Source organism: Macrobrachium nipponense, chromosome 24 (genome assembly GCF_015104395.2).
Source record: "Macrobrachium nipponense isolate FS-2020 chromosome 24, ASM1510439v2, whole genome shotgun sequence".
NCBI classification, from domain to species: domain Eukaryota; kingdom Metazoa; phylum Arthropoda; class Malacostraca; order Decapoda; family Palaemonidae; genus Macrobrachium; species Macrobrachium nipponense.
The window spans coordinates 7,099,139-7,121,582 of record NC_061091.1 but is presented as its reverse complement, the minus strand read 5'-3'; the positions used below and the strand labels follow the sequence as shown (position 1 = coordinate 7,121,582).

At 46.1% G+C, this 22,444-nt stretch overlaps 1 protein-coding gene across 1 annotated transcript in view; it reads left to right on the top strand.

Moving 5' to 3' along the window:
- Window positions 1-22,444, top strand: part of LOC135205840 (cytoplasmic dynein 2 heavy chain 1-like) — a 252,552-nt gene that overhangs the window by 8,698 nt on the left and 221,410 nt on the right. The window contains 6 exon segments of the mRNA XM_064237094.1: window positions 8,103-8,790; window positions 9,655-9,811; window positions 10,840-11,032; window positions 11,166-11,393; window positions 19,023-19,255; window positions 19,711-19,807. Of these exon segments, the coding sequence (XP_064093164.1) occupies window positions 8,103-8,790; window positions 9,655-9,811; window positions 10,840-11,032; window positions 11,166-11,393; window positions 19,023-19,255; window positions 19,711-19,807 (1,596 nt within the window).

The following is a 22,444-nucleotide window of genomic DNA, read 5'->3' as shown; positions in this document are numbered from 1 at the left end:
TCTGCACAGCGTGATTTGAATACAATTATGTATGAATTTTTTTTTTTTCGCTACCATATATCGCATTATTTACATATGATAATGATATTATTTTTCATTTCTGATGGTTGCATTCTAAACTTCAGGCAATGACAAAAAAAGGAGCCAAAAATGAACTCTTAATCTTCAAAAGTACGCGCGCTGTAATCTTTTGAAAAAATTATTTTTTCCACTTCCGCGCTCACTCCAAACCAGGCCCGGCATACGGGAGACGTTTTGATTTTTAGGGCTCCGGCGTAAGAGGGTTAAGTGCCCTGAAAAGGTTTGGATTTATTTTTTTCCAGCTGGGAACTTGTTTTACCAATTTTTAGGTGCGAATACAGGTTCCCGGTCTGGAGCATGGCGTTCCCTCGCCTCGTGTTTGGTTAGGTTCGAGGTCTCCCATACCTTGGAACCTTTCCTTTCACTTATTCACGTGTTACTCTAGTCCTTTTTACTTATTTACATTATTGATTATACTATTTACATCGTTTAGGGGATTTAGCCTACCCCTGGTATTAGTTCATGCATGCATGTCTCTCCTCCTAAGCGTAGGCATCTGAGTGTTTTCCTTTGTCCAGACCCTGGCCATTGCTCTCCTTATCGGCTTAGGCTAGCTCTGAGTGGTAGACTTTTCTTCGGATTTAGTTGTTTACTCCTGGACTTCCTTTCTCTTTCACTCATTATTTATTTATTTTTTTCCCCTATTTTTATTATTATTATTTTATCGATGTAATAGTCTTTACGTGATTATGGTTAGCTTTGGGCGTCCAGCATCTTTATAGCCTGGATCTCTAGTGGTCCTGTTTCCTTGGCCCACCGTAGATTCTGTTCTTAGCAATTTTCTTGCATTATCTTTTTACAGTTTTGTTGCATCCTTATACAGTTTTGCTGCTCCATTCTGGTCAGTTTGGTTGCATGAGACCCTTGCGTTTTATACCGACCAGGTCGGTTGTGTTGTGTTATCGTACCTTGGTCTACTCTTGATCGCGGTACCGCTGGACGCCCCTCCCCAGTCTCCTTCCCCCCCCTTCTTCTCTCGCCATAGAGTAGAAGGGAGGGAGGATCTGTCCTTGCTCGCTCCACCCGGGCCCGGCTCCCTCTCTCCCCACGCGGAGGGAGTAGGGGAGCCTGGACAGACCATTAGGCTGGGGGTGACCTCGTTCTCCCTTGCGCTCAGGGGTGCTCCGGTGTGGCGGGGGTTGGGGGGTTGGCCTCCCCCCTCTCCGGTTGCGCCGGCGCTCCCCGGAGTATACGGGATCTGATTTCTTCCCTCCTCGTTTTACCTCCCCACGACGGACGGATCTCTGGCTCTTCTACCCCGGCGTCCCATTGGTTATGGGGAGGGTGGTAGGCTCCGCCAACCACCGGAGCGGATATGATTTCAGTAGGTCCTTTAGCTATCCGTTGTTCCATCGTCTCCGGCGTTTACCCCTAGGGGCATTCTTCTGGTAGTGTTGGACAGCTTCGCGCTTCGGAGTCGTTCTCCGATATATCTTTCTCGCTATGCTTAAGTTTAGTTTAAGTGATTTAGCTTAAGCTTGGGTTCCCTCCCCTGTCCTCCGTTGGAAATTTCCTTATAGTTATATGTTATATACCTATATATATTTACCTCTGGTTTATGGAATTTCTTCCTCCGGTGTACACCGGAATTATTGCGTCACCTGTTTAACCCAAAGGATCTCAGGGGAGGGGTTATGCCCGTTTTTTCATCGAACTCCGGCATGCAGCGGAGTACTAGAGTAGTCTTGTGAGTGTAAACTTGATACTCATGTATCTTTCCACTTACAGGCTACCAACTGCCAGCATCCCGGCTGTAACGCCGTACTACAAGACCCCTGCGGGCATGAGGTCTGCAGGACCCATGCTCCCTGCTCCACCAGTCATGGTAATCTTCAGGTCTGGTTTCACGAAGCTTGCTCTATCTGTTATGAGTTTGTGAACCAGCTTTTGGAGGGAGTAAGTACTTTTGATCATCAGCACGTTCATGCAATATGAGTTCTGATATATAGTTAAGCTTAAGCTCATCTTAGTCTAGTGATTAAGGATCACCTTTAGACTTAAGTGTTAATAATAGCCCTCTCTTTCAGGCTGCCGCAGTCAAGGACGCGGCTTTCGCGACTCTGAAAGCCTGGGTCGGCGGATTCGGTAAAAACGCCGCCAAAGGACAGCCCTACATCCTAGAGAAGAGGATGGCTGTTCTGTTGTTCCCCGGAGGCAAGTCGACAGGGTACGTCGACCCTGCTGCGGCGGCTCCGACGATCACCGCGATCCAGCAACAGGTGGAGCAAGCCCTTAAGGAAGTACCAGGCCAGGACATCGCGGCGGAGGTCGCCACTCTGGACATAAATGTAGAGCCTATGGCGGTAGGTGTAGATGATTTATTGGTTGAGGTAGGTACGTTGGACACTCAAGGGCTTCCCTTGAGTGCATCTGGATCTTTATCTCCTGTCCCTTCTTCTTTCCTTTTGCAGGGTGCTTTCTTTACGGGTGGCGCTGAAGCTCCCCGGATACGTGCACCCGCTGCTTCTGTGGTCCCCAAGGTGAAGGGTCACAGAGAGCAGAAAACCCTTAAGAAGTCGTCGTCCAAAAAGACTTCTTCGTCTTCTTCGGCTCATAAGTCTCCGGCTTCTTACCCTGGAGCAGAGAAAGTGAAAGCTTCTTCTTCATCAGCTTCACTTCCAAAAGGGTCGAGGAGCAAATCATCCAGGGAGAGATCCCGCACTCCGGCGGAGTCAGTAATTTCCCCTTCTTCTACCGGAGTCCTCCCCGGGACATCGTCAGGCTCTGTGCCTACGAGTAGTTTTGATCCTGCTGTGTTTTCTGCCGGAATGATGCAGCAGGTGGGAGACTTGGTAGGTTCCTTGAGGTCAAGCATGGAACAAATGTTCACCCAGCTTTCGGACAGAATGTCCACCCAAGAGAACCTCCTTTCTGGCTTTAACCAAGCTCCTCAAGCTACTTCTCCGACAGTTGGTGCCGGTCTTGTTCAACTCCCGGCATATGACACTCTCCCGGCATTCTCCATGAGTAACCCTTGGAGAGTAGCGGCTTTTGCCCCTTTCAAGGATGGCCTTATCTCCATCCCGGAGTGCGGAACTCGAAGGATTGAGGACTTCGAGTTCCACCCCGCAAACCTAAAGCCTTCTTTCATGGGGTATGCCAGACTGACGGAGGCAGCGCTAAATAGGGAGGACAAGATCCCGAAGGAGACAGTCCTCTATAGCAGAGATCACGCGCAGAGGGAATGGCTTCACTGCTTAGAAGACTGGGATTGTATCAATACCAGGCTTCAAGCTTTCAAGAGCCCTTTCACAATCTTCACGATGGAAGAGGAAGCACCACTTCCCTTCTTGACGAAGATTGCTGATGTCACCATCCAGGCAGGCTTGAAAGGTGATCCATTACCTCAGCTAAGAGAAGCAGACCCCACATCTCCTCTTCTCCCTTCGTTTGGCGATATGTGGGAGGACTTGCCAGCACATTTACGGTGGGTAAGTTTAAACCGGACTGTGCCATGGACCAGTTCGGCGAGAAACTTCCCAGGCTTCCGGACAACCTCATCCAAGCAGAGTTCGAGGCAAGGTCCAGGTTGGCAAGGACCTTAAACACTATGGTCATGACGGAAGTAGCGGCCCTCTCCTATGCGTCTGAACCGCTCTTCAAGCTGTTGGCTAAGTCGCAGACTCATACAGTCCAATCGGACTTGTATGAGTTTGTGGTGGCTAGAGTCAACTGCCGGAAACATGTCCTCCAGGAAGCAACTATTAGGCACGAGCCAAATAAGTTGCTTTCCTCCAACATTTGGGGGGCGGACCTCTTCCCGGAGTCGGCAGTTAAAGAGGTCCAGAACGAAGCGACGAGACTCAACCAGTCTCTCAAAGATCGTTGGGGCCTCTCTGCTAAAAGGAAGCAGGACACTTCTTCTTCAGGCAAGAAACTGAAGAAGACGAAGAGGTTTCAACCCTATCGAAAGAAACCTCAGCACGTCGTTCAGACAGTCTCGGCTGTCCCAGTCACCCAACCAGGACAACCCGCCTCAACGAAAGGCCAGACTCAGCCTATCCTCTTGATCTCACCTGTTTCCCCGGCGTTCAACTCGGTGTATGAAGGCCAGGCCTTTCAACACTTTAACCGGTTTGCCAGGGGAAGCAGGGCCAGAGGTGCTTTTTGCCAGAGAGGAGCAGGCAGAGTCATCAATAAAGGCAAACACTTCCGTGGCGGATGTGGAGCTCACCCCGCACAGCAACAGTGAGATCTCCAAGGTAGGAGGGAGGCTGTTCCTCTTCCGGCACCGGTGGGGGTTCAGCAAATGGGCACAAAGTATTGTGTCAAAGGGTCTGGGTTGGAGCTGGATCAAAGGCCCCCCTCCACCCAGACCATTCCTTCAACTTCCATCGAAGGAATTGACAGATTATGCAGAGGAACTCCTTCAGAAAGGAGCAATATCGAGAGTCAAGCATTTAAAGTTTCAAGGTCGCTTGTTCAGCGTGCCAAAGAAAGGCTCATTAAAAAGAAGAGTAATCTTAGACTTGTCCCAGTTAAACTTATTCATTCGCTGCGACAAGTTCAAAATGCTGACCATCTCGCAGGTACGGACCTTACTTCCCCGTGGGGCCGTCACCACCTCTATCGATCTTACAGACGCATACTATCATATCCCAATTGCGAGACACTTTCGCCCTTACCTAGGCTTCAAACTAGGAGACCAGGCATTCTCGTTCAAGGTGATGCCCTTCGGACTGAACGTAGCTCCCAGGGTATTCACCAAAATAGCGGAAGTAGTTGTTCAACAACTAAGGTCGCAAGGGATAATGGTAGTAGCATACCTGGACGATTGGCTGATCTGGGCATCAACCGTCGAGGAATGCCGCAAAGCCACACAGAAAGTGATTCAATTCCTGGAATACCTTGGGTTCCAAATAAACAGGGAAAAGTCAAGACTCACTCCGGAGTCTCGATTTCAATGGCTCGGCATTCAATGGGACTTAGCCTCTCATAATCTGTCAATTCCGGTAGCCAAGAGGAAGGAAATAGCGAAGTCAGTAAAGCAATTTCTAAAGTACAAATATGCTTCAAGGAGAAACCAGGAAAGGATCCTAGGTTCTCTCCAGTTTGCTTCAGTGACAAACGTCTTGATGAAAGCAAAACTGAAGGACATAAACCGGATTTGGCGCTCAAGAGCAAATGTCAAATCCCGGGACAAGTTGTCAGCAATCCCGCAAATTCTTCGGAACCGTCTGCGTCCATGGACACAGTCGAAGAATCTGTCCATGTCGGTGCCTCTTCAATACCCTCCTCCGGTGTTAACTATCCACACAGACGCTTCACTAAGCGGCTGGGGAGGGTACTCTCAGTTCAAAAAAGTTCAAGGAACTTGGTCACCGCAGTTCCGCCAGCTTCACATAAATGTATTGGAAGCCATGGCAGTATTTCTTACCCTGAAGAGGCTCCTTCCACCAAAGAACTCTCACGTAAAATTGGTTCTGGACAGCGCAGTAGTAGTTCACTGCATCAACAGGGGAGGATCCAAATCAAGGCATCTGAACCATGTCATGATAGCCATCTTTTCCCTGGTGGACAAGTAGAAATGGCATCTTTCCTCCACCCACCTAGCGGGAGTAAGGAATGTGATAGCAGACGCTCTATCCCGGTCAGTTCCCTTGGAATCAGAATGGTCCCTAGACAACAGTTCGTTCCAGTGGATATGCCGGAGTGTTCCAGGTCTCCAAGTAGATCTTTTCGCCTCTCAAGCGAACCACAAGCTTCCATGCTATGTGGCTCCCAACCTTGACCCTCTGGCATATGCCACAGACACTCTGTCCATAGACTAGAACCAATGGAAGAAGATTTACATCTTTCCTCCAGTGAATCTTCTTCTGAAAGTTCTGAACAAACTCAGGACTTTCAAGGGACAAGTGGTCCTAGTAGCCCCGGACTGGCCGAAGAGAAACTGGTATCCTCTGCTTCTGGAATTGGGTCTTCGCCCTCAATGGATTCCCAATCCCAGACTCTCTGTCAGTACAAATGAGGACTGTGTTCGCTTCCTCAGGAATTCTCAAAACCCTAACTTTATGGACTTCATGAAGTTTGCGGCTAAAAAAGATGCAGATATAGATCCTCAGAATATCCTTTTCCTGGAATCAGATAAAAGGGATTCAACTCTGAGACAGTATGACGCTGCAGTTAAGAAGTTGGCATCTTTCCTGAAGGAATCAAACATCACAACCATGACTATCAATTCAGCTATATCCCTTTTTAGGTCCTTGTTTGAAAAAGGGTTAGCAGCTAGCACTATTACTACTAACAAGTCAGCTTTGAAGAAAATCTTCCAGCTGGGCTTTAATATAGACTTAACAGATTCTTACTTTACGTCTATTCCCAAGGCTTGTGCTAGACTTAGACCTTCCGTAAGGCCTACTTCAGTGTCATGGTTTCTAAATGACGTCCTCAAACTGGCTTCAGATACTGACAACTCTACATGTACTTTCATGATGCTTTTAAGAAAGACGCTATGCTTGCTAAGTCTGGCTTCAGGAGCTAGGATTTCAGAACTGTCGGCTCTGTGTCCAGAGATGTGGGGCATATAGAATTCCTCCCCTCAGGAGAAGTTCTACTCTCCCCGTATCGCAGCTTTTTAGCTAAAAATGAGGATCCTCTATTTAGATGGGAACCTTGGAAAGTCATCCCTCTCCCACAAGACCCTTCTCTTTTTCCAGTGATGACCTTACGAGCCTTTCTGTCTAGGACATCCTCTTCTTCTTCGGGTCCCCTCTTTAGGAGAGAAAAAGGTGGCACTTTATCGATTAAAGGTATAAGACAACAGATCCTCTATTTTATTAAACAAGCAAACCCTGAATCATTCCCTAAAGCCCATGATGTCAGGGCAGTAGCCACCTCCATTAACTATTTCCAACATATGAACTTCGATGACTTGAAAAAGTATACTGGATGGAAATCACCGACAGTTTTTAAGCGTCACTATTTAAAGTCCTTGGAATCCTTAAAATTTCCGGCAATGGCAGCGGGGAACATAGTTTCCCCTGACATTGCTCAGTAGTTGTAGTTGAAGATCCAGATCTCCTTTCTACCTGCCTCAATTAACATTTCATCTAACCTGCCGTTATGCTCTACACTTTGCCTTTTAGCCTTAGCTGCTCATAATTATGGCTTAGTGGCGTGTCCCTTATTTTTTTTTTTGCTAGGGACACCCACAATAATTTGTATCTTATGAAACTTTTGAGTGTGGTTCCCTTATTTTAATGCTAGGGTTCCACACTCCTGCCTTGTATATATTCTTTAAAGATTTGTATTGTTATGAATTACTAATTCTTAGATAATAAGTCAATTTTTACTTATGTAATTTCATAACTCATGCCTAGAGAATAAGTTGAAATATGTTTAGATTTAAGTTTTTGTACATATTTCTAATAAGTCCTCTTTGGTTTTGTTATTTTTGTATATACCTTATTCTCTAATTATATTATTGTAGGTTACTTTTAGTTTTATTGAGACCCTTTTATTTATTTCAATCTTGTGCTATTTCTCTGGTACTATTTCATGCAGATACACAAACTGAGCCCAGAAAAAGGATTTTGACGTAGGAAAAATCTATTTCTGGGCGATGGGTTCGTGTCGCCCAGTGAAATCCCACCCTGCCCCTGCCCTGTCGCCCAAGATTGCTTGCTAACTTCAGGATGGCCTACCAGAGGCGCGGCAGTCGGCGTGGCGTGGGGTGTAGTGGTAGTAGTTGCCACCTCGACCTGTGGGTCGGCTCTCTCAGTTGGGGATTTTGGTGTGGGAGAATTCTAAATGGCAAGAAGTTCGTGGTAGTGGTCTCACTCGCCCCAGTTACCATACCGAAAACCCTTCTTTTATTTGGGTGAGCGCGTCAGTTATACTGACATCTTTTTTATTTATTTTTCTCTGGTATTTGTTAGCTCATTTACCTTAGAAATAATGAACTAAAGAATTATTTCACTGGGCGACACAAACCCATTGCCCAGAAATAGATTTTTCCTACGTCAAAATCCTTTTATTTTCCTAGTTTGCATCTGAAATTAATATTGTTTGTGAATTTTCAGGGAAAGTTGAATGAAGAAGACCTTTGGAATGGACAGTATTCTCAAGTAGAGAAAAATCTGAGTGAAGGAATTGGACTTTGTGAACACTGGGTAGATTCTTGTACTAAACTTACTGGCATGTTTTGGAAAGGAGGAGTTGATCAAATGTGGGAAGGTGAACCGTTTGAACCAGATTATTGTAAAAATGTAGCTAAGCGTCTGACCCAAATCCTCAATCTGCGAACATTGCACAAACAGTTGACAAGGCTGCTATCAATTAGTGAACAGGAAGACCTGAAAACATCTGAGTCCTTCAAACCTTTCACTGGATTAAAACCTGTACGGTATAATCCTTACACTGAACCATTATGGCAAGCTGCTGTTAGACAGTTTGAAAATTCACTGACTCCTGCAGAGCAGCGCATTGCGGGTAAGCTAAGAGGCCAGCTACGGAGTATGAGCTCAAGTGCATACCAGTTGATGCAAGAATTTAAGCGATACAAGGAACTGATTAAGCGGGAGAGTATTCAGAGGGAACTGTTGGCAGAAAGGGAGATGCTTCTAGGTGAACTTGTGAGCTACATCCGTACCCTTAAAGCTGATTTTGCTACCACTTCGGTGGATGGTCCAAGGCGCTTGGCTAATGTACCAGAGGTTGTCAGTAATATCTACTGGGTGAAACCTATTCATGCAAAGGTTTTAGATATTGGTAAGTTTACCACAGTTGTAGTTGTTGTAATGTATTCTACAAATTTCAGGTATAGTCATTCCCCCAAAAATGCAAAAGTGCATAGTATTTGCAAAAGCAAAAGTTTTTTTTTATATAAAATGCAAAAGAGAAAGTCTAGAATATTCCATTTACTCCACACTATGAAATATGTCTCAAGATTTTAATTATATGTAATTTTCTTTGCACATTACTCGCAGCATTTTCAATATTCATTATTTTAGTAAGAGACTTTCCATTTTAAGTTGTAGTGCAATGGCTAAGATATAATTTTTTCCTGAACGGGGCATTGTGAATATTATTAGTTAGTATCCAGCTTATTTCCTTCTTAAATTGAGGTTGGAGAACGTATACTATAGTAGATTCCCATCCCCCGTGCATCTGATGTCTAAGCCAGTCCCTTACGATGCTCCTGATTGGCTGTTGATAAACCAGTCACAGGGCTGGAAACTCTCAGTCTCTCGAGAGCGTTCACATAGGCAGGATGTGTGTTCCACCTCTCCTGAGGGATACTTTTGAAAGACGTATCTCAGGAGAAGTGTGATTGGCTTATCTACAGCCAATCAGGAGCATTATAAGGGATTGCCCCAGACATCAAATGCACAGTTAATGTGAATTTACTATAGTAGAAAAGTAATTAGTATAGCATTTGCCAGAATTTGATTTGAGAATTCCTTTGGTTTTCTGTATACATATTTGCAAATGAATGTAACATTACTTTTATTCATTACATGTATCAAATCTCTTGCAGTTCTCCTACATAGATTGCCACTTTAAGATTGCTACATTCATTGCGGTGCTTGGCATAGGTACAGTAAACTAACTAGAAACTTTTCATCACAACAGATAAAACAGCAGATGCTCTTCTAAGTGATCTGAATGGCTACAGTGAACTGAAAACAAATATATCAGAATTTAAGGAAGAACTGGAAGAGTACCATTCTGATCAGTTTGACTCATGGTCAAGGGAAATGCTCCAGAGGATAGAATCAGAAGAACTGAGGTATTTTCAGTAAAAAATTTTGTGTAGCCCTAAACTATCTTGTGTATATTTGAGGAAGTTTGTGTTTGTTACTCTCTCTCTCTCTCTCTCTCTCTCTCTCTCTCTCTCTCTCTCTCTCTCTCTCTCTCTCTGTGTGTGTGTGTGTGTGTGTGTTGATTATCATCATGTACCCTACAACATGTGCTTTATATTTTTGCCAAATTTTTGTGCCCAATTTATTGTCCTTTTCAGAACATTTTTTTAATCAAAACTATTACTCATACGTCCCATGTTTTTCTGCTGAGACAACATCTTGCAATTTAGGGGTATTTAGGCTTTCACATTATGGTTTCCAATCTTTTTAAAAATTTAATCAAAAGATTACAAGATTCAGAGATTAAAATTCACTCACTTAATCCTGTTATTATATAATGTACGTGAATCAACCGGGTGTCTTGTGTACACAGTAACATTATTAAATATGCTATTCGTATGGAGCATATAGTTGCATTTCAGTGTACTATTAGATACCAGACTGTTATAAATATATTGGAAAACTATATCGTGCCTTGAGTAGAAGACAGCTTTTCACAAGGAATCCAGTGGAGTTGTATTAAACTAAACATGCCTTAACTGAACTTTCTTGGGCATTTATAGTTATTTTCCTACCTTGGCTATGCTTGGCAATCTACCAAATTATGTTATATTTTTTTTATATAAATTAGTATAAACTGAGATTAATAAATTATTATGTCAGGTTATAGTTTCCATCTAATAAAGAGATATTTTGCTTAAACATAATCACAAATATTGATTTTTTTTAATTCTTTGCCCTTTTCAGTTTGATATTGCATTTCTCTCTGTATATGAGGGGTTAACTACTTAGTATACTGTATACTTAATTTGTCCTGCCCAGTTTAACTTGTGCTTCTCCAATTTTTGCTACTCATTCAAGAGCACGGACTTCGGGAAAGCCCTGTGTGAGTTGAGAAATGTGATTCGACATTCTCATTAAATTGATAGATACTAATAATAGTACTTCTTTCCAGTCTAGCCACAGATTCCCCTGTACTGTCATTTAGCAGCAATCGACGGCTCAGAGTGAACTATAACCCTCGCTTGGTTGGATTGGTTCGAGAAGTCAGCCAGTTGTCCATTTTAGGACATAAGATACATCCAGACATCATCAAAACAGCAAAGCTAGCACAGAAGTTTATGAAGCAAGCTAAGGCTCTGGAAGAAGTAATTTTTTTTTGTAACGTGTTATTGGTAATGTAATGAAATATAAAAACTAAATTTTCATGTTTCATTTTGATTTTATCTTTCTAAGGAGTTTTATTAGAGGAATTTCTTTTATAGAAAATTATTTTTACAGATTGCAAACTTTCACAACACCATTGGAGACCAAATGATACCTTCCCAACGGCCTATGATGTTGGAGGCAGCATTAGCACTGTCTGGTTTGGTGCAGGAGCAGACAAATCTAACTTGGTCAAACACAGATGCATTAGATGACTATATTGGCAGATTAAAGGCTGCTACACAGAGGTTGGCACGAGAAAACAAACAGTTGGCTCAGTGTCACCTGATGATTAAAGAGCGAGTAAGTGAGTTGTTCCGACACGGCATACAAACCTTCGGTCCTTTTACTTTTAATAGAAGGTACTAGCGGCAGCTGGATAGTCGTAAGCTTTCGAACAAGGGGTTCGGTAGTTAACTGCTTGTCCGACAGGCGCTGCGCGCGCGACTGGTAGGTAAACAAATCACTTTTGCTTTCGGCCTGCTGGCGTGTGGACGTGTATCATCGCTCTCTGCCCGCTTCATCGTCGTTTGCTTTCGCATGATTGTGTTTTTCTTTTTCTATGTATCTAGTGAAACTGAATTGTAAGTACAATCATTTCATTGAATTCAATTGTGAATTAAAGGATCTTGGCTTCACAACGCCCTCCGATTACCCGAGTGCCGGGACTGAAGGGCGTAATTGCGGGAATTCATTTTCCCAGAATGATCCTCGTATTGTGTATGCTCGGTGCCGAGGGCGGGAGCGCTCGCTCCGAGCGTATATTGGGTTGGAAATGTGTAGATGAAAATCGTAAGTAAGTGCTCTTTTCATTTATATTTTTTTGACCTGTATGCCCGTTTGCGAACGAATGCGCTCGGCACGGAAACTTATTCAGTATGAAAGTGGAATCGCAAGTACAGTATTCTTTTTTCATTTTCATATATTATTTTTTATTGTAGCAATACTCATTTTGGATCAGTTTCCGAGCTTACCCGGAGATTGATCCTTCCCCTTTTTATTTTGAATGAAGTGAAATCGCAAGTGCAGTTCTTTTTCATTTTCATTTTTTTTATTGAGATTGCTTTGTTGACTGGGATCAATGTTCCGCTATTCACGGGAATTGATCCTTCCCCTTTTTATTTGTATGAAGTGAAATCGCAAGCGCAGTAGTCTTTTCATTTTCATATATTTGTTGATTGCATCAATTCATTATGGATCAAGGTTTCCAGAAACCTTGATCCATAAAGGTAAGGAATGGAACCTTTCACCCTTGCGCTCGGTACCGAGGGCGCAAATGCGCTCGATCCGAGCCCTTATTCATTGTGAAGTGAATCGTTTTGCAAGATGCATTTTCATTTTGTTCCTTATTATTGATTGCATCAATATTATTTGGTACAGTTCCGCTCAGTCAGGGAATTGATCCTTATGCCTTGTATTCGTGCCGATGGCACGATTGCTCTAGGGCTCTTATTTTGTTGTTGCGTACATGGGTACCTGTGGGCGGGGGTGGGGAACGAGACCCCCCCCCGCTCAGTTCCCACAGATGGCTCTTCCCCTTGGGGGGGGGAGGTTATCGGCGTTCTTCTCCTCGCCCCGATCCGTCGAGCGCGGGGGAGGGCGGGGCGCTCGGTGCCCGATGTACAATTGTATTAGGGGTCTTCCCACTCGTTCGGGAGGGATCAAACCCCCAGCACGAGGGGATTTCCCCACAATTAATCGCTACTACTATTATTTCCGCAGGTGCTACTGCCACGAGCGTGGACCTTGGTGAGGTATGGGCGTCCTTCCAATTGCAGAGCGTGCTGGTGTCCAGGGGCTGCGGTTCTATGTCTGGGCCTACTGCGGTCACCCATGGAGTGGTGACCACGCAACCAGGTGACGACGTCCTCTCACCTGGTGTACTTCGCCTCACGTGGTATCAGTCTTGCCTACAGCCGCTGGTGAAGTGCCGTTCGCCGTACCGAGAGGGGGGCGTGCCGCCGCCGCTCGTGGTTGCCGCGCTGCAGCGACCACACTTCCGCTGCCCTAGGGAACTCGCCCCTGGACCTGCCGCCGGTACCAGGATGTTTGCTGGCTGCTGCTCCACTTCCTGTGTTTTCCGGTGCCTGCCTGCCGTACCTGCCGATTCTGGGATGCATGGTTTGCCGTTGCTGCGCTGGCTGTCCCTGCCGTTGCTGCACTGGCTGTTCCTGCCGTTGCTGCGCTGGCTGTCCCCCTACCGATGATGTGCTGGCCGTGCCTGCTGTTCCTGAGATGCCCATACCTGCTGATGTCGTCCCTGTTCGTGGTGGTACTACCCCAGACTTTGGTCTGTCTGTACAGGTGCGTCCGGGCCTGTGCTTTCGGCTACAGCAGCCCCGGCTCCGCCCTGGATAGCAGATCTTACGTCTGTCCTGAGGAAGCTGACGAAGAAGAGGAGGAAGGTGTCGTGGTCGTCGTCTTCATCTTCTTCATCGTCCCGTCCGGCCGCCGCCTCCTTTCCCCTTCGACTTCTAAGGCTTTACAGCCGAGGAAGAAGAAGGTCGCCTCCTCCCTCCTAAGAAGCTTCCTCGGGAGCTTCTCGGGGACCCGTCTCACCTCGTGGGACGGGAGGGTTCCTTCCGCTGGTCCTCCTGCTCCTTCGGGAGCGGGGCCCGTCTCTTCTTCCGCAAGGAAGAAGACTACGGGGACCAGAGGTGGGGTACCGGCTAACACCGGTACTTCCTCGCCTGGTGTCAGTGGTGCTGCCACTGCATCAGGGTTCCGTCTCGGCCTCTCGTTCGCGGGAGGTACCGAGTGTACGGTCGCCTACCACGACCGTGGCAGCCAGGAACAGACCTCTGAGTCCGCTCAGCGTCAGGTTCACGGCACGGGGCGGAAGACTGTGACAGCCGCTCACGCGACTCTCACCAGAACCAGCTCTCGCTCTCGCGGCGAACAGCTGGCTACCCGGGACGTGGACGGTCCACGACCGGCCACGGGCTGAGGCTGGAAGAGGTCCTCCCGTTCGCCGGTGCCAGCCACGGCTGGAACCAGCGACGTGACGTGCCGTGAGGACAAGCACCGGTCTCACTGTGGACAGTGGAGCCTGCAGGTCGCCTGACCGTCGCTCTCACAGAGAGCGATCGGGTACGGCAACCAGCACCAGCTCTTCTGACACTCGAGATCGGGGCCGCTGTGCTCAGTCCAGCCGTTCTCCACAGCGAGACGGTTCGACCAGCCTGCAGCTCGATCGCCACCAGCGGGTTGACGATCGCCTGCAGCCCTCCAAGCCTGCTGGTTCTGCCAGCGAGCAACGAGGGAGCGTCAGGTCTGCCTCTCCCGTACCTTCAACCACCTCGGGTTACACCGGGAGGAGCGAGGTAATTGAGGAGTGCCTCGGTGAGGGGTGCGACCCCTCTATGATCCCACCAACAAAGCCCTACGGGTGCCAGGCACGGTTCTTGGGACCTGGCCAGGGCGTATGCGCAAGGTGGATGGGGAAAGACCGAGAGGGCTGTCGCTGTTCCCCCTCTTAGGAGGAAGGTTCTCGGAATATGCTCTTGTTCGAAGGGCTTAACGGTCCACTCTGCAAGATGCTGTGACTTCCGAGATCCAGAGGAACTTTGCCGAGGTTACGGCGCTGATTCGTCAGCACAATGACCTCGGGGAAGGATCGCCGCTCCCACCAGCAGAGCCGTGTCTCGGCTCGAGTCGTTTTGGGGCCCGAGAGGGAACCCAAATCGACGGTGGGTCGGCCGCGATCGGAGCTTGCCGACTGTGTTGAACCAGGTAGTCTCTCGTCTCCGGACAAGAAGGCTCTCTCAGTTCTGGACGGTCGAACAAGCTACTTCACCTCCTCTACTGCGACAGAGGCGTTTATACGTGTCTTCGGACACCGTATTTAAATACCCCTTCGGTCCTCCTGAGGTTTCGACCTCGACGAGGACTGAAATGAGTTCGGAGCGGTATCGGCTCTCTACTGTCAGGTGTCGATCAGCCCCACCCAGACGACGTTCACAGTGGCGGCAGACACTTACCTACAGTATGAGTTCGTAACCCTCCTCGGGAAAACGTTTTCTCCTGACGATACGTTTTCCCAGGCTCTGAGAGGCCATCGCCGTAAGGCGATGGCTGCTCCTTTTCTTCTCCAACTGCTAGATCCGCTGGGAAGGCGAGCCAGTATCCAATTCCTCCCCCATTCCCTCTCTCCTTACGGCTACGAGGGAAAGGGGAGGGATCCTACAGAGATTTCTCTGTAAGATCCCACGTTAGGGGCTGCGCTACCGGGGGGACCTTCGGGTCCTACCTGACGTAAGCCCCGGTCATTGAGGAGGGATCCTGCCCCTTTCTCGATTTCTACGGGAATCGAGAGGACCACCAGCCGATATCGTCTGACGAATTCGGTGGGGGGTTTCGCAGAGTGCTTAGAATTCTACGGAATTTCTAGCGCACTCAGAGTGTTCGAGTTTTTACGATCTCCAAACACTCAGGCGAGACCACGGTCCAAAGTGAGCGAGAATCCCCGATAATTGTTACACGATAATCGGGAACCTCGCTATGCTCGAATTCCTGTAATTTCTAGCATTTGGAAGAAGACCGCTGCTGAAAGAATAGAGTATCTCACAGGTAGGCGCTTAATCCTGGCAATAGATAAGAACGGACGGGAAACTTCCAGTTTTGGCTTGAACTATCGTCTTCGGTTATTCTGTTCACCATTGAAGCTTTCCTTTAGGAAAGACTTCTCCTTCACTCTCTTCAATAAGAGAACGAAGGCGGTCGATCTCCAATCCTTATTCTCATTCCCTCTAAGGGAAAAGAAATTTAGGATGGGGAGGTCGTGGAGTACCAGAACCTACAAATATACTACGTATATTACCCTCGCGACATGGATTTTTTTTTTGTCCCCTTTAACAGTTGAATTGTCCGTGGGGTAGGCGCATACCGTAGTTAACTCTACGGTTTGTGACCGAGACGAATTGTATCTTAATTGAACTGCAACTCGGGGTTGCCTGGCAACCTCCCAGCAGTTATCAGTTTCGATTTTAGATACTTGGTATTGTCATGACAACAAACCAAAATTACTTTTGTATTTACCGAAATCCGTTTCGGTTAAATATAATTGCTCGAGCGTATTCTTTCTTTATGCTCGATGGTTCTAGCCGAACGCATTCCTTCGTGGAATAATGGATTACCTGGCAACTCAGGATGACGAGTCACCGAGAGCTACTGCGTATTGAACTGCCTGATAGCGCTCAGTATCAGCTAGGTCTCTGAGATGCACGGTCGGTTACGTCTCTCTCTCCCCTGGTTGGATTGACTACCGAACCGTATCTCTGCCCAACAATCATGGACTTAGGTCTCTGATTAACGGGGATTCTCGCAATAATGAAAGGACCATCTACTGCTGTGACGCTCGATTTCATCGTCCTTCGACATTGCGAGAATTTTCAAACAGAGATATCTCTTGGACTCTGTCATCTTTCTGTTTACCGCACGGTAACAGAAGTCTGTACTAGTCAACCGCTGCATCGCACTGCGATAATGCGAATGATTTTTGCAGACATCTGAGTTTGTCTTCAAAATATCTCGTATTCGTAGGTGTGCAATTTCATTGCTCGCCCCGAATTAACAGATATGTCAGAAGACATCGCCTACTCTTCGACCTGACAGCTCTACTTCCAAATGTTCAGCCCATGAGAAGCAGTTTCTTCAGGCAGTAGTTCCCTGTCTTCATTACTGGAAGCGCTCCGCTTTTATTGCAACTACGTCCTCACCGGACAGCAATCAATAGCGGTTAGCGTTCTCAGTCTTTGTAGCACAGGTTCAAGAATCTTGAGAATCCCCCCTCTCTCGGTTCAGCTGTGAAGACGTAGGTTGCATTTTCTGTACACCTTCGTCTTCAACGTCACATAGTGTTGTTTCTCCTTACCCGAGAATCAACTATACTATGAGATATCTTGCCATCAAGGACCGCGGTCTCTAGAAGGCAATTGACTTTCGCCTGTTGGGCACATGCCTTAAGAGAGTCATCACCTTGCCTTCTTGGCATCGGTGACGAACAAATTATTTGTTTAGTCTCTTGGCATAACCCTGTTAAGGCGAAGGTCACGTGACTTGCCTCGGGTGCTTGGACAACTTGCCTCCTACCGAACGCAGTCAGTAGGCAGCTGTCAGAGCGCCCAAGTCTGTTACGAAACTTCGCTGTGGACTTAGTTCGGTTGTTCCATAACAATCTTTCTTCGTCCTAACGGCTTGTCACAGTACCCATACCATCGACACCCACCCACATTGAGTGTCGGTGTCCTATCCACTACCGAGAACAACAACTTCGCTGCAGACGGATAGACCAGTATGGGTACAGGACATCACCGAAGTCGAGAAGAGGGATAGGTCATTCGAAATTCCCTTCTTCTCTCTGAGGTAATTGCATGACTTTGCCTGCGAAGTCAAGCATCCAGGGGATGGGGATTCGTGACGCTCGATTTCGTACCGAATTCGTAGCGAAGACTCTGAACCCTTCGGTTCCTGACGATCGGTTAGAGTCCTTCACAGTCCCCTCCCTAATGGACTTCACCGCCTTCGATGCGAAGGAGATGCTGCTTTGTCCTGTGCCAAAGCGCGACCGCGCTTTCTGAAGAAACTCGACATCCCAGGCGGAGTGTTGAAGACTCTTCGTCAGCACCAAGATGACCTAGAAGTACACTCCCTCGAGTTACACAAGAACTTCTCCGTGGCGCAGGCTGAAGGCAGGGTCTGGTACAACCAGACCACTGGCACCTCCTTCTACCTTTTGGATATTGCCCACAGGTCCTTGGATCGTTTTCCTTAGGACCCGTGGTGGCTGCTCAACACGTTGTGTAGCTAACCCAGGACCCTAGCAGGCTGAACAGCATCGAGTCCTGGTGTGACTGTAAGAATAGATAAGTGAATGAGAGAGTGACTGGCTTCTCTTCCTATCTTTTTCTACCCCTCTACCTGTGGGTAGAGGGATACGGTCATCACCTTGCTGGATAAGGACGAGATGCCGGTGAGCTACTCGACAGAGCCCATCCTATCCCTTTCACTAGGGATGGGAGCGAATATCCACCACTTGCCTCCTACAAGGGGGGGGAAGTGGATGCCAACAAGAGACAAACCATAACGTTGTTGCCTCTTGCAAATAGAACTTGTTCTTGTTTGCTGGTACGAAGAGATACGCTTGCCTCTCTCTTAGTACTTGGTCCAGAGGTTCTGACCATTGATCCTGCGGTGCACACCCCGATCAAGCGGACAGAGGCTTGGATCCCTCCCTCGCTCTTACGACCAGGGAGGCTTCCAAGGTTGGGCGAACACCAGTCTGTTCACAAAAGACTCAGATTCCACCCACCAAGAAGTGAGTCTTCCTATTGTAAAAGGACCGAAGGTTTGTATGCCGTGTCGGAACAAATGACAATTTGTCCAAAATTGCATTTTTTTTTTCCTAACTATACAAACCTGAGATCCTTTTACACATAGCCCACCTCATGCCACCCCTCACTCTGCAGTTTTTGCTTGGGCCAAAAGCAAAAGTGATTTGTTTACCTACCAGTCGCGCGCAGCGCGCCTGTCGGACAAGCAGTTAACTACCGAACCCCTTGTTCGAAAGCTTACGACCTATCCAGCTGCCGCTAGTACCTTCCTATTGTAAAAGGACCTCAGGTTTGTATAGTTAGGAAAATGCAATTTTGGACAAATTGTCATTTTTACATTCAAGTAGAGGCAATAGACTTCTGTTTCTATGTAAAAAACAATCAATGCAATTGACCTTTCTGGTAGAGTTACTGAATTCAAACATAGGTTCAAGTAGGAGCAAAATACTTTTATTATCCATGTAAAAGGCATTCAAGCATGTATTCTCTATATTAGTAGAATCACTGGATTCAAAAGCTGTTGAAGATGCGGGTTAAATTTTTGTGTTGGTACATTTCACACATGCTTCTTTTATTCTGCACCCAGTATGTGTAATTGCAGGTACTGAAACTCATGAACACAGATTTGTTACGTCACCAACCCCAGTGGAAAGAGCTTTTGAAAGAGATGCGTTCAATTATGGACCAGTTGCAAGAGAAAGGATTTGCAGACCAGAAATCTTGGTGTTCCCACTGGGATAGGCAGCTTTACAAAGCTCTCGAACATCAGTACCAGTTGGGGATTGAGGCCCTAAATCAAAACCTTCCAGAATTGAAGGTGGAACTTACCTATAGGTATAGTAGTACTACCTCATTTTATGTTTTGATTAGTTCTTAGAATGTTTTTTTCTGCTTCATTATACAATTTTTTAGAAATAAAAAAATGTTTTGCAGTACTGTGCATACTTGGGTGGAGCCCAAGGTCTAAGTCAGTCAAAATATTAAGTAGGTCAGCCATTTCATTACTTGCTTTTTTCTATATTGAGAATTTTTTATTTGATTTTATTTCAGTTCTTTGATGCATTTTATTTTTACGCTTAAGGTGTTTACTACATTTGGCTCCAGCATAGTACGTAGTATGTATTACTGATTCTTCCATGAGTGACCATTTTACCTTTTATTTTTATTCACCCTGTTCATTATGCTGGACAATTGAATGTGATTGAAAAATGTAAATGTAGTTAGGTTTTATATCTTACACTGGTGTGAGGTATTTGATTTTTTTGTCGTTTAAATGTTTTTAATTTCAGACAGCAGAGATTGCAGTTCCGGCCACCAATGGAAGAAATACGCATGAAGTACTTTGGACAACTCAAAAGATTCCTTGCAATTCCCTATCAGTTTAAGGTCAGATTTATTCATACAAATTCAAAACCTCACACTGCCAAAGTCTCAGGATCTTATTAAGACAGAAGTCTAATGAAGAAAAAGTTTCATTTATATGTACCCTTTATCCATCATTTTCTGGGCATTCATACAATTCAACTATGCAACAAAGAAAGTAAAGATTAAACTAAATCCGAGAAATAACAGAGAAGCAATTAGATAATTTTGTACATGGAACTTACCCAGCAGATATATACTTAGCTATAGACTCCGTCGTCCCCGACAGAAATTCGAATTTCGCGGCACACGCTGCAGGTAGGTCAGGTGATCTACCGCCCCTGCCGCTGGGTGGCGGAGAATAGGAACGATTACCGTTCTAGAACCAGATTTTCTCTGTCGCGGTAGTGTCAACATACGTTGTTGCTACCTCCTGACTTGATTTTCGTTTTTTTCATCGCCATCGACCTTCTGGGCTGTCTTTTGCAGGGAAGTACTGGGTCTTTGGTTTGGCATTACGCTTTTATTAACTTTTTAATGAATTTGGCTTCGAAATTTCGAAGAATATATTACGTGAAACTACCGAATTTTTCGGTAGACAACTTATATTTTGCAATAAGGGAAATATTGATTTTTTTTTTTTTCACTAATACGTGTATAAGTGTTAGAACTTGATGAAGGAAATATAAGATCTAACTTCCTACTTTAGGAAGTCAGAAAGCATATAACTAGATACGCTTCCTTTAGAAGCTTTAAGAGCTCTCGTACTAACGAGCAGTTAGAGTATTGACAATTCTAGTAGTTGTTTGCATCCTCATCACCTTCTTACTCCACAGAATCTACAAATTCATATGTGCAAATTTGAAGATAAATGGATGGAGCTCAAAAGGCGAGCTCTAAAAGGTAAGAAGTGAATATAGTGTTCCCAGTGCAGTGGAGGGTGCGTCTGATCGGCTCCGTAGCGCTTCCAGGCCTAGACCTCTTCCAAACTCCCAGACCCAGTGGAGGAGGAAAGTCGACAGCCGCAGGAAGGTTAGGGAGAACCCCCACCGGTCAGGCGTCCCCTTGGCAGGTTCTGTAGAACGTCCCAGACTGCCAAGGATAGCCATTGATAAGGCATCCTTAAAAAAGTGCGTCTCTTCATCTTACATCCGAAAAGACGAAGAATGTATGTTTGGAGCGATGATCTAGCGCGTTCTCTGAAAACTAAGAGAACACTGAGCAAGAGCCAGCGCTGCCAGGAAGCCGCGTTCCAGCAAGCTAGCGTGAGCTACGTTCCTATAGCCAGCAGCGAGGCGCGTTCCAGCTAACGACTAGCGCGAGCCGCGTTCCTACAACCAAACGCGAGCCGCGTTCTAGAAAATTTTTCTTGGCGCAAGGCGCCTTCAAAGAGACGAAGCGCCAGCCTGGCGCAAAATTGCGCCAGAAAAACAGACGGCTAGAGCAAGGAGCCCTTACAGTAGAGTGGCAATCAGAACGATCCTTCCATTGAACGTTTCCGGGCAAGAGGCTCTTTCTAAAAGGGGTCTAGTAGGCGCTCGGAACTGTCAGGGCGCACGGGACCTTCCCACGCAAGCGGAACGTTCCAGGAGCGAGTCTCCTTTCTAGCGTGCGGAACATTCCAGGCGCGCGGAACATTCCAGGCGCTAGGTGCAAGGATCCAGGCACCAGAATATCCTTTCTCTATCTGCCTCGGCAGGGAAAGAAGGTAGTAGAGTATCGCTGTATGAGAATACGATACGGCAAATCATAAGCACATACCGTAGTTACTTCTTTGCTGAGCAACTCAGTTACCGTATCCTTCCAGGAATTTCCTAGGAAGGACTACGCTTAAAGGGATTGTTAAGACAACACCTACTTAGCTTCTAGATTTATCGAAGTCTTGTTCGCTTAGATATGCATTATAAGAACTTCCTGAAGTTCGATAATAATTTTATAAGATTCCTTTATTAAATGGAGTAGCTGGCAACTCTGGAAGAGCAAGGCCAGTCGGCTAACGAGACTGCTATCGCTTAGACACCAACTCAGTATCATGTAGGTGTCGGTCATGAGTGGTCGGTAACATGTCTCTCTCCTGCGGGATGGAATGAATAACCGTGTCTCTCCCCTACAATCGTGGTTTTAGCCTCGGATTGAGGGGATAGTTAAGCAAACATAAATAAAATATTGTCTGCCTTTTGCTAAGAAGCTTTCAATAAGAAAGATATTCAACATTTCAATGCTGTTTACCGTAGGTAACATTTTTAAAGGATTCTAACGCAGCGGAACTCTATATTGTATAATGCTCTCATGCTTACGAAAGCATGGCTTATTAGAGTACATGCTTAGTGAGAAGATGAATGTAGTAGAGAATTCACTTTAAGACTACGGTATGGTCAAGTCTTATGCACATACCGAGGTTAACTACAGAATTCCTAGTATCCTTACAAAGGTTTCCTAGATTAATGCTGTTTACCACAATGTGACAGTATTATAAAGGATTCTAATACGGCAGCGCGCGATATATATATTCTCTCATCCTTTCGAGAAACGCACACAACCTTTTTAAATTCGGATATTGCTCAAGAGAAGTTGGGTGAGTCGGATGGGAAACATTCTCTTAGTGGCAGAAGTTGTTTCCCCTGAATGGATTATACTACGTATATAAAAGTTTTTTCCCAC